The sequence below is a fragment of the Artemia sp. Qi Xiang Cuo genome, chromosome 5 (genome assembly GCF_049724085.1).
Source record: "Artemia sp. Qi Xiang Cuo chromosome 5, ASM4972408v1, whole genome shotgun sequence".
Taxonomy (NCBI): Eukaryota; Metazoa; Arthropoda; class Branchiopoda; order Anostraca; family Artemiidae; genus Artemia; species Artemia sp. Qi Xiang Cuo.
The window spans coordinates 23,954,509-23,972,069 of record NC_142798.1 but is presented as its reverse complement, the minus strand read 5'-3'; the positions used below and the strand labels follow the sequence as shown (position 1 = coordinate 23,972,069).

At 34.0% G+C, this 17,561-nt stretch overlaps 1 protein-coding gene across 1 annotated transcript in view; it reads left to right on the top strand.

Annotated features, from left to right (window-relative positions):
* The window catches only part of LOC148951961 (uncharacterized), a 57,463-nt gene extending 44,324 nt beyond the window's left edge, over positions 1–13,139 (top strand). The window contains 1 exon segment of the mRNA XM_089089108.1: positions 12,356–13,139. Coding sequence (XP_088945234.1) covers positions 12,356–13,139 — 784 coding nt within the window.
* The last annotated feature ends 4,422 nt before the right edge of the window (positions 13,140–17,561 follow it).

Sequence of the window (17,561 nt, the reverse complement as noted above, 5' to 3'; positions counted from 1 at the left end):
CCGTAGAAAGTACCCCAGTAGAAGAAGGGGTGCCAGCCCTGGGCGAACAACTGGACGAACCAGATCACAGCCAATCATAGGGCTAGAATCCGTGGATGAACAAGATCACACCCTCTTTCTAAACCAATCACAGAGCTACAAATACTAACGGAAGTGACATTATCAGACTCCCTGGAATTTCAGATATGGATTTTATGTAATTTCTTTGCCGTAATCAAAGTACCGTATTATCTGCTGACACAATTTGTCTGTGGGACATTGTTTATAAAATCCTCTTATCTGATTGTCGATTATTCTTGAAGTAGAACTTTGATAGGGGTGAAAAAAAGCTAGACACTGTTCATATTTTTAATTGGATTGTATGAAAGGGATAAAAGAGTTAAAAGCGCGTAACAGTTAAGGTAAGTCTGAGAAGATGGTAAGTTTAAAATGTATCTGTGCACAGTTGCCAGAACAATGGAGACGTCAGAGATTAATTGATATTTTAGGGGATTATTTGGGGTGAGACAGTTTGAAACACGTGACTTGACCTAGCTTTACTTCTCGGCTGTGGTCGCTATAATACACAAGTAAACAATATGGGATTAGTGAGACGATTATGGATTTGAACCATCAAGGACCTCAACCTCCAATGTCCCCTCTCCGCAACCTCCAAAGGGGCTCCCCTCCATCCAACTTTTTGGGCCCGTCCCCAAATTTTTTTAACATGGTTTATTTTTCTAACATGATAATTTTATTTCCAATTTTTTTACATGTCTTAGAATAATAAATAACATATTTATAGCATAAAAAATCCACTTTTAAGCTAGATTTCTTAACGTATGTAGATTTGTGTTGTCTGAAACCTGTGACTTGGAGCGGTTGGTTTACTATTTCGCACTTTTCTGACCTAGGTTTCATACCCTGTCGTAGATGTGTGTTTTCATAAATCTATGATTTAGAATGTTTGGTTTACTATTTTAAACTTTCCTTAGCTAGGTATTTTAACCTTTCATAGGTGTGTGTTGCATGAAACTTATGATTTGGGATGTTTAAGTTGCTATTTTAGACTTTCCTGAGCTAGATTTCTTAACCTTCTGTAGGTGTATGTTGTCTGCAACCGATGATTTGGGATGCTTGATTTACTATTTCGCACTTTTCTGAGCTAGGTTTCATAGCCGTTCATAAGTGTATGTTGTATGAAACCCATGATTAGCTTTAATAATTTTAGGGGGGTGGGGGATGATCAAAGACAACATTAGGTACATTTTTGTATATTTTTTAAATAAATTTGGGTTTTAGTTTTCAGAAATATAAACACCCACGTTTAAAATACATGTGATTTTATTAATAATATTTGATTTTTTAATAGAGTTGGGTTTTAGTTTCAAGAAATACGAACATCCACGTTTAAAATACATATGATTTATTAATGATATTTGCTATTTTAATAAAGTTTGGTTTTACTTTTCGGAAATAAGAGCGTCCATGTTTAAAATACATCAGGTTTTATTAATAATATTTGATTTTCTAATATAGTAATTTCATTGTCGAAATCAACAATAGTTCTTTTCTTAATATTCCTCCTAAACCCGTTTTATAAGTTGAAGTACTAGTCTTTTTTCACTCCCAACATTACTTTACGACTTTTTACATACCCCAACACCAAACAATACTTTTGAGAAGGCTTTATAATATTATTTAGAACAAATTCTTTTCTTAATAATCCTCCTAAACCTGTTTTACAAGTTGAAGTACTCATCTTTTTTCACTCCCAACATTACTTTACGAATTTTTGCATACCCCAACACCAAGCAAATACTTTTCAAAAGGCTTTATTATATTATTTCAGAACAAGTTCTTTTCGTAATATTCCTCCTAAACCTGTTTTACAAGTTGAAGTACTCATCTTTTTTCACTCTTAAATTTACTTTACAACTTTTTCAATAACCCTACACCATGAAATACTTTTCAAAAGTCTTTATAATATTATTTCAGAACAACTTCTTTTCTTAATATTTCTCCTAAACCCATTTTGCAAGTTGAAGTACTCATCTTTTTTCACTCCCAAAAATACTTTACAACTTTTGTATACCCCGACATCAAGCAATACTTTTCAAAAGGCTTTATTATATTATTTTAGAACAAGTTCTTTTCGTAATATTGATCCTAAACCTGTTTTACAAGTTAAAGTACTTATCTTGTTTCACTCCCAATATTACGTTACGACTTTTTGTATACCCCAACACCAAGTAATACATTTCAAAACGCTTTATTATATTATTTCAGAACAAGTTCTTTCCTTAATATTCCTCCTAAACTTGTGTTACATGTTGAAGTACTCATGTTTTTCACTCCCAACAATACTAAACGACTTTTTTGCATACCCCAATACCAAGAAATACTTTTCAAAAGTCTTCATTATATTATTTCAGAACATGTTCTTTTCTTAATATTTCTCCTAAACCCGTTTTATAAGTTGAAATACTCATCTTTTTTCACTCCTAACATTACTTTACGACTTTTTGCATACCCCAACACCAATCAATAGTTTTCAAAGGGCTTTTTTTATATAATTTCAGAACAAGTTCTTTTCGTAATATTCCTCCTAAACCTGTTTTACTACTTAAACTACTCATCTTTTTTCACTCCCAACATTACTTTACGACTTTTTACATACCCCAACACCAAACAATACTTTTCAAAAGGCTTTATAATATTATGTAGAACAAATTCTTTTCTTAATATTCCTCCTAAACCTGTTTTACAAGTTGAAGTACTCATCTTTTTTCACTCCCAACAATACTTTACGACTTTTTGCATACCCCAACACCAAGCAAATACTTTTCAAAAGGCTTTATTATATTATTTCAGAACAAGTTCTTTTCGTAATATTCCTCCTAAACCTGTTTTACAGGTTGAAGTCTTTTTTCACTCCTAACATTACTTTACGACTTTTTGCATACCCCAACATCAAGCAATAGTTTTCAAAGGGCTTTTTTATACACAAGTTCTTTTCGTAATATTCCTCCTAAACCTGTTTTACTACTTAAAGTACTCATCTTGTTTCACTCCCAACATTAATTTACGACTTTTTACATACCCCAAAACCAAGCAATACTTTTCAAAAGGCTTTATAGTATTATTTCAGAACAAGTTCTTTTCTTAATATTCCTCCTAAACCTGTTATATAAATTGAAGTACTCATCTTTTTTCTCTCCCAACATTACTTTTTGACTTTATGTATACCCCAACACCAAGCAATACTTTTCAAAAGGCTTTATCTTTATCATAATATTTCTGAACAAGTTGTTTTCTTAATATTCCTCCTAAACCTGTTTAACAAGTTAAAGTACTCATCTTTTTTCACTCCCAACATTACTTTAGGACTATTTGCATACCCTAACACCAAGAAATACATTTCAAAAGGCTTTATTACATTATTTCAGAACAAGTTCATTCCTTAATATACCTCCTAAACCCATTTTACAAGTTTAAATACTCATCTTTTTTCACTCCCAACATTACGTAAAGACTTTTTGCATACCCCAACACCAAGCAATACCTTTTAAAAGGATTTATTATATCATTTCAGAACAAGTTATTTTCTTAATATTCCTCCTGAACCTGTTTTACAAGTTGAAGTACTCATCTTTTTTCACTCCCACATTACTTTACGACTTTTTGCATACCATAACACCAAGCAATACCTTTCAAAAGACTTTATTATATTATTTCAGAATAAGTTATTTTCTTAATATTCCTCCTGAACCTGTTTTACAAGTTGAAGTACTCATCTTTTTTCACCCCAACATTACATTACGAAAGTTTGCATACCCCAACACCAAGAAATACTTATAAAAAGGACTTGTTATATTATTTCAGAACAAGTTCTTTTCTTAATATTCCTCCTGGACCTTTTTTACAAGTTGAAGTACTCATCTTTTGTCACTCCCAACATTACTTTACGCCTTTTTGCATACCCCAACACTAAGCAATACTTTTCAAAAGGACTTATTATATCATTTAAGAAAAAGTTCTTTTCGTAATATTCCTCCTAAACCTGTTTTACAAGTTGAAGTACTCTTCTTTTTTCACACTCAACATTACTTTACGACTTTTTGCATACCCCAACACCAAGTAATACTTTTCAAAAGGCTTTACAATATTATTTCAGAACAACTTCTTTTCTTAATATTCATCCTAAACACATTTTACAAGTTGAAGTACTCATCTTTTGTCACTCCCAACATTACTTTACAACTTTTGCATACCCCGACATCAAGCAATACTTTTCAAAAGGCTTTATTATATTATTTTAGAACAAGTTCTTTTCGTAATATTCATCCTAAACCTGTTTTACAAGTTAAAGTACTCATCTTTTTTCACTCCCAATATTACGTTACGACTTTTTGCATACCCCAACACCAAGTAATACATTTCAAAACGCTTTATTATATTATTTCAGAACAAGTTCTTTCCGTAATATTCCTCCTAAACTCATTTTACATGTTGAAGTACTCATCTTTTTCACTCCCAACAATACTAAACGACTTTTTTGCATACCCCAATACCAAGAAATACTTTTCAAAAGTCTTTATTATATTATTTCAGAACATATTTTTTTCTTAATATTTCTCCTAAACCAATTTTATAAGTTGAAATACTCATCTTTTTTCACTCCTAACATTACTTTACGACTTTTTGCATACCCCAAAACCAAGCAATAGTTTTCAAATGGTTTTTTATATCATTTCAGAACAAGTTCTTTTCGTAATATTCCTCCTAAACCTATTTTACTACTTAAAGTACTCATCTTTTTTCACAGCCAACATTACTTTACGATTTTTTAAGCACCCCAACACCAAACAAATACTTTTGAGAGGGCTTTATTATATTATTTCAGAACAAGTTCTTTTCTTAATATTCCTCCTAAACCCGTTATACTAGTTGGAGTACACATCTTTTTTCACTCCCAACATTACTTTTCGACTTTTTGCATACCCAAACACCAAGCAATACATTTCAAAAGGCTTTATCTTTATCATAATATTTCAGAACAAGTTCTTTTCTTAATATTCCTCCTAAACCTGTTTTACAAGTTAAAGTACTCATCTTTTTTCACTCCCAACATTACTTTACGACTAAATGCATACCATAACACCAAGCAATACCTTTCAAAAGACTTTATTATATTATTTCAGAATAAGTTATTTTCTTAATATTCCTCACGAACCTGTTTTACAAGTTGAAGTACTCATCCTTTTTCACTCCCAACATTACTTTACGACTTTTTGCATACCATAACACCAAGCAATACCTTTCAAAAGACTTTATTATATTATTTCAGAATAAGTTATTTTCTTAATATTCCTCACGAACCTGTTTTACAAGTTGAAGTACTCATCCTTTTTCACTCCCAACATTACTTTACGACGTTTTGCATACCCCAACACCAAGAAATACTTTTAAAAAGGCTTTGTTATATTAATTCAGAACAAGCTCTTTTCTTAATATTCCTCCTAGACCTTTTTTACAAGTTGAGGTAATCATCTTTTTTCACTCCCCACATTACTTTACGACTTTTTGCATACCCCAACACCAAGCTAATACTTTTCAAAAGGCTTTATTATATTATTTAAGAACAAGTTCTTTTCTTAATATTCCTCCTGGACCTTTTTTACAAGTTGAAGTACTCACCTTTTTTCACTACCAATATTACTTTACGAATTTTTGCATACCCAAACACTAATCAAATACTTTTCAAAAGGCTTTATTATATTATTTCAGAACAAGTTCTTTTCGTAGTATTCCTCCTAAATCTGATTTATAAGTTAAAGCGCTCATCTTTTTTTACCCCTTACTTTACCTTACGACTTTTTTAATACCTCAACATCAAGTAATACTTTTCAAAAGGCTTTATAATATTATTTCAGAACAACTTCTTTTCTTAATATTCCTCCTAAACCCATTTTACAAGTTGAAGTACTCATCTTTTGTCACTCCCAACATTACTTTACGACTTTTGCATACCCCGACATCAAGCAATACTTTTCAAAAGGCTTTATTATATTATTTTAGAACTAGTTCTTTTCGTAATATTCATCCTAAACCTGTTTTACAAGTTTAGTACTCATCTTTTTTCAAACCCAATATTACGTTACGACTTTTTGCATACCCCAACACCAAGTAATACATTTCAAAACGCTTTATTATATTATTTCAGAACAAGTTCTTTCCGTAATATTCCTCCTAAACCCGTTTTACATGTTGAAGTACTCATATTTTTCACTCCCAACAATACTAAACGACTTTTTTGCATACCCCAATCCCAAGAAATACTTTTTAAAAGTCTTTATAATATAATTTCAGAACATGTTCTTTTCTTAATATTTCTCCTAAACCCGTTTTATAAGTTGAAATACTCATCTTTTTTCACTCCTAACATTACTTTACGACTTTTTGCATACCCCAACACCAAGCAATAGTTTTCAAAGGGTTTTTTATATCATTTCAGAACAAGTTCTGTTCGTAATATTCCTCCTAAACCTGTTTTACTACTTAAAGTACTCATCTTTTTTCACACCCAACATTACTTTACGACTTTTTACATACCCCAACACCAAACAATACTTTTGAGAAGGTTTTATAATATTATTTCAGAACAACTTCTTTTCTTAATATTCCTCCTAAAACCATTTTACAAATTGGAGTACACATTTTTTTCACTCCCAACATTACTTTACGAATTTTTGCATACCCCAACACCAAGCAAATACTTTTCAAAAGGCTTTATAATATTATTTCAGAACAAGTTCTTTTCGTAATATTCCTCCTAAACCTGTTTTACAAGTTGAAGTACTCATCTTTTTTCACTCTCAACATTACTTTACGACTTTTTCCATACCCCAACACCAAGTAATACTTTTCAAAAGGCTTTATAATATTGATTTCAGAACAACTTCTTTTCTTAATATTCCTCCTAAACCCATTTTACAAGTTGAAGTACTCATCTTTTGTCACTCCCAACATTACTTTACGACTTTTGCATACCCCAACACCAAGAAATACTTTTCAAAAGGCTTTATTATATTATTTCAGAACAAGTTCTTTTCGTAATATTGATCCTAAACCTGTTTTACAAGTTAAAGTACTCATCTTTTTTCACTCCCAATATTACGTTACGAATTTTTGCATACCCCAACACCAAGTAATACATTTAAAAAGGCTTTATTATATTATTTCAGAACAAGTTCTTTCCTTAATATTCCTCCTAAACCCGTGTTACATGTTGAAGTACTCATGTTTTTCACTCCCAACAATACTAAACGAATTTTTTGCATACCCCAATACCAAGAAATCCTTTTCAAAAGTCTTTATTATGTTATTTCAGAACATGTTCTTTTCTTAATATTTCTCCTAAACCCGTTTTATAAGTTGAAATACTCATCTTTTTTCACTCCTAACATTACTTTACGACTTTTTGCATACCCAAACACCAATCAATAGTTTTCAAAGGGCTTTTTTTATATAATTTCAGAACAAGTTCTTTTCGTAATATTCCTCCTAAACCTGTTTTACTACTTAAACTACTCATCTTTTTTCACTCCCAACATTACTTTACGACTTTTTATATAACCCAACACCAAACAATACTTTTCAAAAGGCTTTAAAATATTATTTCAGAACAAGTTCTTTTCTTAATATTCATCCTAAACCTGTTATACAAATTGAAGTACACATCTTTTTTCACTCCCAACATTACTTTTCGACTTTTTGCATACCCCAACACCAAGCAATACTTTTCAAAAGGCTTTATCTTTATCATAATATTTCAGAACAAGTTCTTTTCTTAATATTCCTCCTAAACCTGTTTTACAAGTTAAAGTATTCATCTTTTTTCACTCCCAACATTACTTTAGGACTATTTGCATACCCCAACACCAAGAAATATATTTCAAAAGGCTTTATTATATTATTTCAGAACAAGTTCATTTCTTAATATACCTCCTAAACCCATTTTACAAGTTGAAATACTGATCTTTTTTCACTCCCAACATTACGTTAAGACTTTTTTCATACCCCAACAACAAGTAATACCTTTTAAAAGGATTTATTATATCATTTCAGAACAAGTTCTTTTCTTAATATTCCTCCTGAACCTGTTTTACAAGTTGAATTACTCATCTTTTTTCACTCCCAACATTACTTTACGACTTTTTGCATACCATAACACCAAGCAATACCTTTCAAAAGACTTTATTATATTATTTCAGAATAAGTTATTTTCTTAATATTCCTCCTGAACCTGTTTTACAAGTTAAAGTACTCATCTTTTTTCAGTCCTAACATTACTTTAAGACTTTTTGCATACCCCAACACCAAGCAACACTTTTTAAAAGGCTTTATTATATTAATTCAGTTAAATCTCTTTTCTTAATTTTCATCCTAAACCGGTTTTATAAGTTGAAGTCCTCATCTTTTTTGAATCGTCTCACAACCTTACGACTTTTTGTATCCCCAAACACCAAGCAATACATTTCAAAAGGCTTTATTATTTTATTCAAGATCAACTTATTTTCTGAATATTCCTCGTAGACCATTTTTAAATGTTCAAGTACTCATCTTTTTTCACTCCCAACATTACTTTACGCATTTTTGCATACCCTAACACCAAGCAATACTTTTCAAAAGGCTTTATTATATTATTTCAGAACAAGTTCTTTTCTTAATATTCCTCCTGGACCTGTTTTGCAAGTTGAGGTACTCATCATTTTTCACTCCCAACATTACTTTACGACTTTTTGTATAGCCCAACACCAAGCAAATACTTTCCAAAAGGCTTTATTATATTATTTCAGAACAAGTTCTTTTCGTAATATTTCTCCTAAATCTGTTTTACAAGTTGAAGTACTCATCTTTTTTCACTCTCAACATTACTTTACGACTTTTTGCATACCCCAACACCCAGTAATACTTTTCAAAAGGCTTTAAAATATTATTTCAGAACAAATTCTTTTCTTAATATTCATCCTAAACACATTTTACAAGTTGAAGTACTCATCTTTTGTCACTCCCAACATTACTTTACAACTTTTGCATACCCCGACATCAAGCAATACTTTTCAAAAGGCTTTATTATATTATTTTAGAACAAGTTCTTTTCGTAATATTCATCCTAAACCTGTTTTACAAGTTAAAGTACTCATCTTTTTTCACTCCCAATATTACGTTACGACTTTTTGCATACCCCAACACCAAGTAATACATTTCAAAACGCTTTATTATATTATTTCAGAACAAGTTCTTTCCTTAATATTCCTCCTAAACCCGTTTTACATGTTGAAGTACTCATATTTTTCACTCCCAACAATACTAAACGACTTTTTTGCATACCCCAATACCAAGAAATACTTTTCAAAAGTCTTTATTATATTATTTCAGAACATATTCTTTTCTTAATATTTCTCCTAAACCAATTTTATAAGTTGAAATACTCATCTTTTTTCACTCCTAACATTACTTTACGACTTTTTGCATACCCCAAAACCAAGCAATAGTTTTCAAATGGCTTTTTATATCATTTCAGAATAATTTCTGTTCGTAATATTCCTCCTAAACCTATTTTACTACTTGAAGTACTCATCTTTATTCACTTCCAAAATTACCTTAGGACTTTTTCCATAACCCAACACCAAGCAATACTTTTCAAAAGGCCTTATAATATTATTTCAGATCAAGTACTTTTCTTAATATTCCTCCCAGACCTGTTTTACAAGTTCAAGTACTCATCTTTTTTCACTCCCAACATTACTTTACGGCTCTTTGTATACCCCAACACCAAGCAATACTTTTCAAAAGGCTTTATCTTTATCATAATATTTCTGAGCAAGTTCTTTTCTTAATCTTCCTCCTAAACCTGTATTACAAGTTTAAGTACTCATCTTTTTTTTTACTCCCAACATTACTTTACGACTATTTTCATACCCCAACACCAAGAAATACATTTCAAAAGGCTTTATTACATTATTTCAGAACAAGTTCATTCCTTAATATACCTCCTAAACCCATTTTACAAGTTGAAATACTGATCTTTTTTCACTCCCAACATTACCTTACGTCTTTTTGCATACCCCAACACCAAGCAATACCTTTTAAAAGGATTTATTATATCATTTCAGAACAAGTTCTTTTCTTAATATTCCTGCTAAACCCGTTTTACAAGTTGAAGTACTCATCTTTTTTCACTCCCAACATTACTTTACGACTTTTTGCATACCATAACACCAAGCAATACCTTTCAAAAGACTTTATTATATTATTTCAGAATAAGTTATTTTCTTAATATTCCTCACGAACCTGTTTTACAAGTTGAAGTACTCATCTTTTTTCACTCCCAACATTACTTTACGATATTTTGCATACCCCAACACCAAGCAATACTTTTCAAAAGACTTAATTATATTATTTCAGAACAAGCTCTTTTCTTAATATTCCTCCTAGACCTATTTTACAAGTTAAAGTCCTCATCTTTTTTCAATCGCCACACTACCTTACGCAATTTTTCATCCCCCAACACCAAGAACTACTTTTCATAAGTATTTACTATTTTATTCAAGAACAACCAATTTTCTTAATATTCCTCCTGGACCTATTTTACAAGTTGAAGTACTCATCATTGTTCACTCCCAACATTACTTTACGAATTTTTGCATACCCCAATTGTTTCTGAAATGAGGTAATTCTCTCAGACTCTTAGTCTATATTGAGATAGTATTAAACAAAAATAAAAAAAAGTATTACATCGATTGGACTATTCATCACTATACCCTTGGATAATATGTTTATATTGCTAACTACACTGTTGTAAGAATGAAATCAACTTACACCAGAGTTATATTATGTGTGAAAGTAACGGTAAATTGTATTTGATAATTATATTAACCTATGTTATTAAAGAAATAGAAAAACAAGTATATGTCTTCTCTCATTTACACACAAACACCCCCTGAAACAGTTATATTAATCGGATAACATACTATCATTAATTCGCAGGCACATGTGTACTTCAAGCTGAAAAATGGGTTTGGATTGATAAAAAAAACCTTTGAATAATATAGGTTTGTGTTGGGATATACATAAAGTTGAAAAGTAATGTTGGGAGGGGAGAGAAAATGTGTTTCAAAGGTTTTATTTTATCATTTCAAATGTCCCGGGTCTGGGGGGGTCCCGACCCCGGCCGGCCTTCGGCCCCGGGGCTGCGGGCGTCCCAGCCCCGGCCAGCCTTTGGCCCCGGGGTTGGGGGAGTCCCAGCCCCGGTCGGCCTTCGGCTCTGGCGGGGGGGATTCCCAGCCCCTGCTGGCCTTCAACCCCAGGGGTAGTGAAGGGGTGGGGGGAAACCGCGGTGTAGATGTAAGAAAAGAAATTTTCAGAAATATAGATACTACTACTAACTCTTTCATGTGTACTCCAAGTAGAAAAATGGTTGTAAGAAAATATTGAGAAAGGAATGTGTATTGAATTTTTAAGTTAATTTAGACTAGGTTACGTGCGCGCACGTTTTAGGGGGGGAAAGCACCCCCTAAAATTCAAGAAATCTTAAAAAGGTTTGCTTTTCTTTGGAAATTCAACATTTGATTCAAGAGATGGTCGGTGTTCAAAATTATTTAGGAGAAATGCAATAGCTTATTCATCCCCTTCCCCCGAAAAAAATGATAAGCAGCATTTGGTAGGGCATCTGCAAACTAGGAATAAAGTAATTTCACTATTTTTGATTTTTCAGATATTTTACCATGCTGTCTTTGTGAACTTGACAGTCATGTATACTATCATGTGTCTTGGTACTTTGAATTTATTTTCAATAATAGCGTAGATGTCCACCAAAAATGCAACCATCTTTTCAATATGAAATCGAAAACATTTTGAAACTCAAGAAAACCTTAAACAGAAGTAAATTGGCAAACAAAGTAAAAAAGAAGTCTCTTAGTTTGTCTGAGGTATGGACCTTTTAACTATGCCGTACAAAAAAGTAACCAGTTGAAACTGTGTATAAATTCTTAATTTTCAGTCCTATTGCATAGGTAATGAAGGAACATTTAAATTTTTTTTCTAATTTTGTGTGGTTTCAATTGACAAACGATCGTCTTTAAACCAGTACTACAGACTGCAAAAGATATCCATATATTTCAATTTAAGAAGCTATTGCTTTTCTTTGGAAGTTCAAAATTTGAATCAAGAAATGTTCGGTGTCCAAAATTATTTTTGACAGATGAAATAGTTTATTCATCCCCCTCCCCCCAAAAAAAATTATAAGCAGCATTTGGTAGGGCGTCTTCAAGCTATGAATAAAGTAATTTCACTATTTTTGATTTTTCAGATATTTTACGGTGATCCCGCTCCCTGGCGTGGCGGCGAGACCGACAAGTGTACGAACTATGCCTACTACGGTGTCCCCGGTAAGCGACGCGATCCCGCTCCCCAGAATAGCGGCGAGATCAACAAGTGTACGAGCTATTCCAAGTGAAATAAATTTACAGAAGGATGAATTCCGAGTTTATAGATGGAATGTGAGATCGGCGAAGCGAGAATCAACAAGGCTAGTGATGGCTATGGCAACGAACCGTTACCAAGTAGACGTTCTTTGTCTATCAGGGACAAGATTGAACGGAGTGTCTGAAGAAACCATACCAGTCCATTACTCCGACAACTCGTACTTATTCCTCAACTCTGGTGCATATGATGGATCCGGTGACCATGGAGTCGGCTTTATGATAGGTCACCGTGCGCAAAAAGCACGTCCTGAATGGGATCCAGTGGACCCGAGAATAGCCAGACTACGACTTAAGGGAAGCTTATCCAACGTATCTATAATTGCTGTATATGCACTAACCAGAGCGGCAACGGATGCTGATAAGGACTCCTTTTACACTGATCTGGAGATTACAATGCAGAAGTGGCCCAAACGAGACTTCCTAATATTAGCGGGTGATTGGAACTCCCGTGTTGGCCCGACAGAGCCAAATGTTTGCGATATTTTTGGCCCATTCACTTACCGCCAGTGGTGCTGCAATGGGGATAGACTACTCCAGTTCACCAGATCTCAAAATCTTACCATCACCAACACTATGTTCCAACACAAACCCTCTCAAAGAATAACTTGACGCTCAAACGATGGCTCCACAACTGCCCAAATTGACCATATATTGATCCGTCAGCGTTGGCGCTCCTCAGTCATCGATTCCCAAGCTTACAGAGGGGCGTTCACAGGGTCAAAATTTGGAAGCGATCATACACTTGTAGGTGCGAAAATACTCCTGAAGTTGAGTGCGAGGAAGAGACAACCCCCAAAAAGAAAGTTAAACGTGGAGAAACTGAAAATCCTAAACAGTGAGAGACGACCTTTGCCTGAAGTTACAGAACCAGTTCGTAAGCCTGACCAACTGTAATGAAGACCCTACCACCTGATGGAAACAATTCTGGAAAACTACTGAAAAGGTGGCCACTGAAGTTATCGGCTATGCCCCTGCAAAGACGAGGAAGAAATATGTCTCAGAGAAAACTGTAGAGCTAACCAAAGCTAGGTGGCAGGCATCAAACGCATCAATCACAGTAAAAAAGTCGCTATGTAAACAGGTTAAGACAAGCTTACGTCAAGAGCGCCAACAATTTTGGGATGAGGTTGCTTTAGAGATAGAAAAAGCAGCCAGAAATAATGACAGGAGTAGGCTGTATAGAACCCTCAAAAAAATAACTGGAATAAAGTCACCCATCGCTGGTCCCTTAAAAGACGCTCAAGGAAGTGTGATCCCTGACGTGCAAGGTAAACTTGATCACTGGAAGAATCACTTTAAAGATCTGCTTAATCCAAATACAGATGGGTAAGATGCAACGCCGATGCTGCCACCAACAGCTGAAAGACCCCTATATGAAATCGACATAGCACCACCTTCAGCTTCAGAGATACTTAACACAATCAAACGGCTAAGAAACAATAAGTCTCCTGGAGAAGATGGTCTCCCTCCCGAGGTCTACAAGGCGTCACCACACGTTGTAACGGAACAACTAGAAACCCTCTTCAGTCTGATTTGGGAGAAGAAGACCTTCCTGTCTGATTGGAAGATGTCAGTAATCATCCCAGTTTTTAAAAAGGGCGACAAATGCGACAGCCGCAACTACTGAGGGATATCACTTATGGATACGGCTACCAAAGTATTTACGATGATTTTGCTTAAAAGGTTCGAGGTAGCAAGGGATGAGCGGGCACGTGAAAATCAATGCGGATTTCGAAGAGGGAGAGGGTGCACTGCCCAGGTCTTCGCTCTTCGCCTTATTCTCCAACAGTGCCAATGCGACAAACTCCCCATAATTAACATGTTCCTTGATTTTGTGGCTGCTTTCGACTCTGTAACTCGCAAAAACCTTTGGTGAATCATGTTGGAAGATGGTGTGCCAGTAGAATTAATAAAGCTGTTGAAGGCCTACTACGAGCATTGCAAATAGACAGTAAGAGGGCTGGGTGAAGAAACTGAGCCCTTCACTGTCGAAAGTGGTGCAAAACATGGGTGCATATTGTCCCCTATTTTGTATAGCTACCGTATAGACTAGATTCTAGAGAGTTCACTCTCGAGTTTTGATGGTGTTGTTATGGGATTGCGCATTAACGTGTCTGACCTGGACTACGCGGACGACATCGACGCGCTTGCTGCTGATCCAGCAACTGCCCAAGCAATGTTAAACAAAATAGCACATTTCTCTCAGCTGCTGGGTATGAAAATCAACACGGCCAAAACTAAAGTCATGGACCTAAACATGCTGTCGGATTATCAGCTTGTGCTTTACGGAAAAGAATTGGAAAAAGTGGACAGCTTCACCTATCTTGGCTCAATAATAGACTCTCCTGGAGGCTGTGACCTTGACATGCAGAACAGAATCAACAAAGCCCAAGCAATCTTCTCACAACTCCGCCGCCATCTGTGGATCCGGCGGGAGATCAGCATGAAGACAAAACTCTCCGTTTATAAAGCGGCTGTTAGATCTGTTTTCTTCTATGCAGTCGAAACTTGGCCACTGAAGGCGCTTCATCTCCATGATTTGGAAGCGTTGGCTTGGTCATGTCCTTAGAAGACCCAATGACCGCATCATAAAGCAAGTGCTTCTAGCTGTCCCATTGCCAAATTGGCACAGGCGACCTGGTGGTCAATTTATAATTGGTGGACAGCTGCAAAAAACGACCCCGACCCCATTGGCAGATTTCGAAAGTTTGACAGAAAGTGGGAGAGCTGCTGGCTCCAGTTTGCTGAAGAGCTGGCACAAGATCGCAACAAATGGGAGTAAATCATACGTAGTCTTCTAAATGCCGGGTGAGGCGTCCGCGTCTGGTCCCGCAACATGTACAAGTACAAGTAAGTATAATATTGAGCAAGTATATAGTGTGAGTACGGATATACGTACACTATAAGAACTTTTAAAGGAAACTGTGAAATATAATAGCGATAATGGCTTGTATCATTATGTAAAAATAGTGAGAAAACCATGTTATTAATATTATTGTATTTTGAAAATAAAAAATGTTTTGAAATAATTTTTTAAAATTTTATAGAAAACGTTAATAGAGAGTTAATGGAAATCAAGAAGTTAATAGATAAAGTTGTTATCAGAAGGCTCATGCAAAAAGTCGTAAAGTAACGTTGGGAGTGAAAAAATATGAGTACTTTAACTTGTAAAACAGGTTTAGGAGGAATATTAAGGAAATAACTTGTTCTGAAAAAATATAATGAAGCCTTTTGAAAAGTATTGCTTGGTGTTGGGGCATGCAAAAATTCGTAAAGTAATGTTTGGAGTAAAAAAAGATGAATACTTCAACTTGTAAAACAGGTTCAGGAGGAATATTAAGAAAAGAAGTTGTTCTGAAATAATATAATAAAGCCTTTTGAAAGGTATTGCTTGGTGTTGGGGTATGCAAAAAGTCGTAAAGTAATGTTGGGAGTGAAAAAAGATGAGTAGTTCAACTTGTAAAATGGGTTTAGGAGGTATATTACGAAAAGAACTTGTTCTGAAATAATATAATAAAGCCTTTTGAAATGTATTTCTTGGTGTTGGGGTATGCAAAAAGTCGTAAAGTAATGTTGTTCTTATGGAAGGGATGCCAGTGGAAATTTTGGAGAGGGCTCATTTGATTGGAAATTGAAAGCGCTTGTTCACCTTTTAAGTGTCAAAAGAGATCGGAGGGCAACTAGCCCCCCCCCCCGCCACGCCGTAAATGAATCAGATAAAAATTTTGAGATATAAATTTTGTTAAAAATAGTTCAAAGTTCAGATAACAAAAACTCCAGTGTCGACACAGCCCCCGAGGGCACGGGGGTAGGCGTTGTAAGTTATGCCCTGGGGGCATATATGGTTGTTATGGAACGGATGCTCGTATAAACTAAAAATACAAATGAATGTGCATTTTCAGTTTAATATATATATATATATATATATATATATATATATATATATATATATATATATATATATATATATATATATATATATATATATATATATATATATATATATATATATATATATATATATATATATATATATATATACTGGTATTTTGTAATGAAAATGTTAGTATTATTTGATTTATTAAAGTTATAAAAGTAAAAACATTTATATTTTTTCAGTAAAGTGCAAATTATGTTCTGGCCTTGGGAAGGCATAGGGGTTTTGAGCCAAACTCATGTTAATTTCTGCTCTTTTTGAGTTTGACTCGGTTGTTTATTGTAATTTCTGTTCGTTTTGGGTTTCATTTATTTATCGATGCTGGTTTGTGGTAGTTTCACGCTTGGTAGATTATTTGATTTTATTTTTGCTCATTTTTTGTTTAATGGAGTTTTTTACTTTTCTTTGAAAAACTTATTTTGTGGAAAAAGTTTTTTCAATTAATTTCTGTTCGTTTTTATATTGACATAGTCTTTTCAGCTAACAAGAAAATACTACTTTAGATCTTTTCGCTTTTTATGTTTTTATAGTTCGGCCTGCTATTTGTATGCTGGAGGAAAATTTTCAGCAATTTTTAACAACATACACCCTTTTAAAAATCTGGACACAAATAGTAGTGTTTAATTTAGTTTCATACCTCCTCTAGTTACCCTGAAATGGAAAACTTGATACCATTCGCAAAAAAAAATCTGTTTACTTTCTTTGATAGCTTGGATAAACTTACGCTGTTTTGATTTGGTCAAAATTTAAGAGCAGAAGTAGCCCCGAAAGTTTGAACATAATACCCTCAGACGTTCTTGGGATACTGCTGGGATGCCTTATTGGAGATTAGGATTAACACAGTGCATTTTGATTTAATTTTAAGGCAACATTTAGTTTTTAAACATAATCGGCAAATGCAAGTGTGGGTGTTGGAGGGGGATTAGTTTCCCTCCAATCAATTTCGACTATTAAAAAGGTCATCAGTCCTTTCTATTTTCAATCGAATGGGCCCTTTTCGAAGTTCCTACGACAACTCCTTTGATACGAAGTGCCCTGGTCTAAACAAAACAAAACAAAATAATAACACATTGTACCCACATCGCTCTTTACTA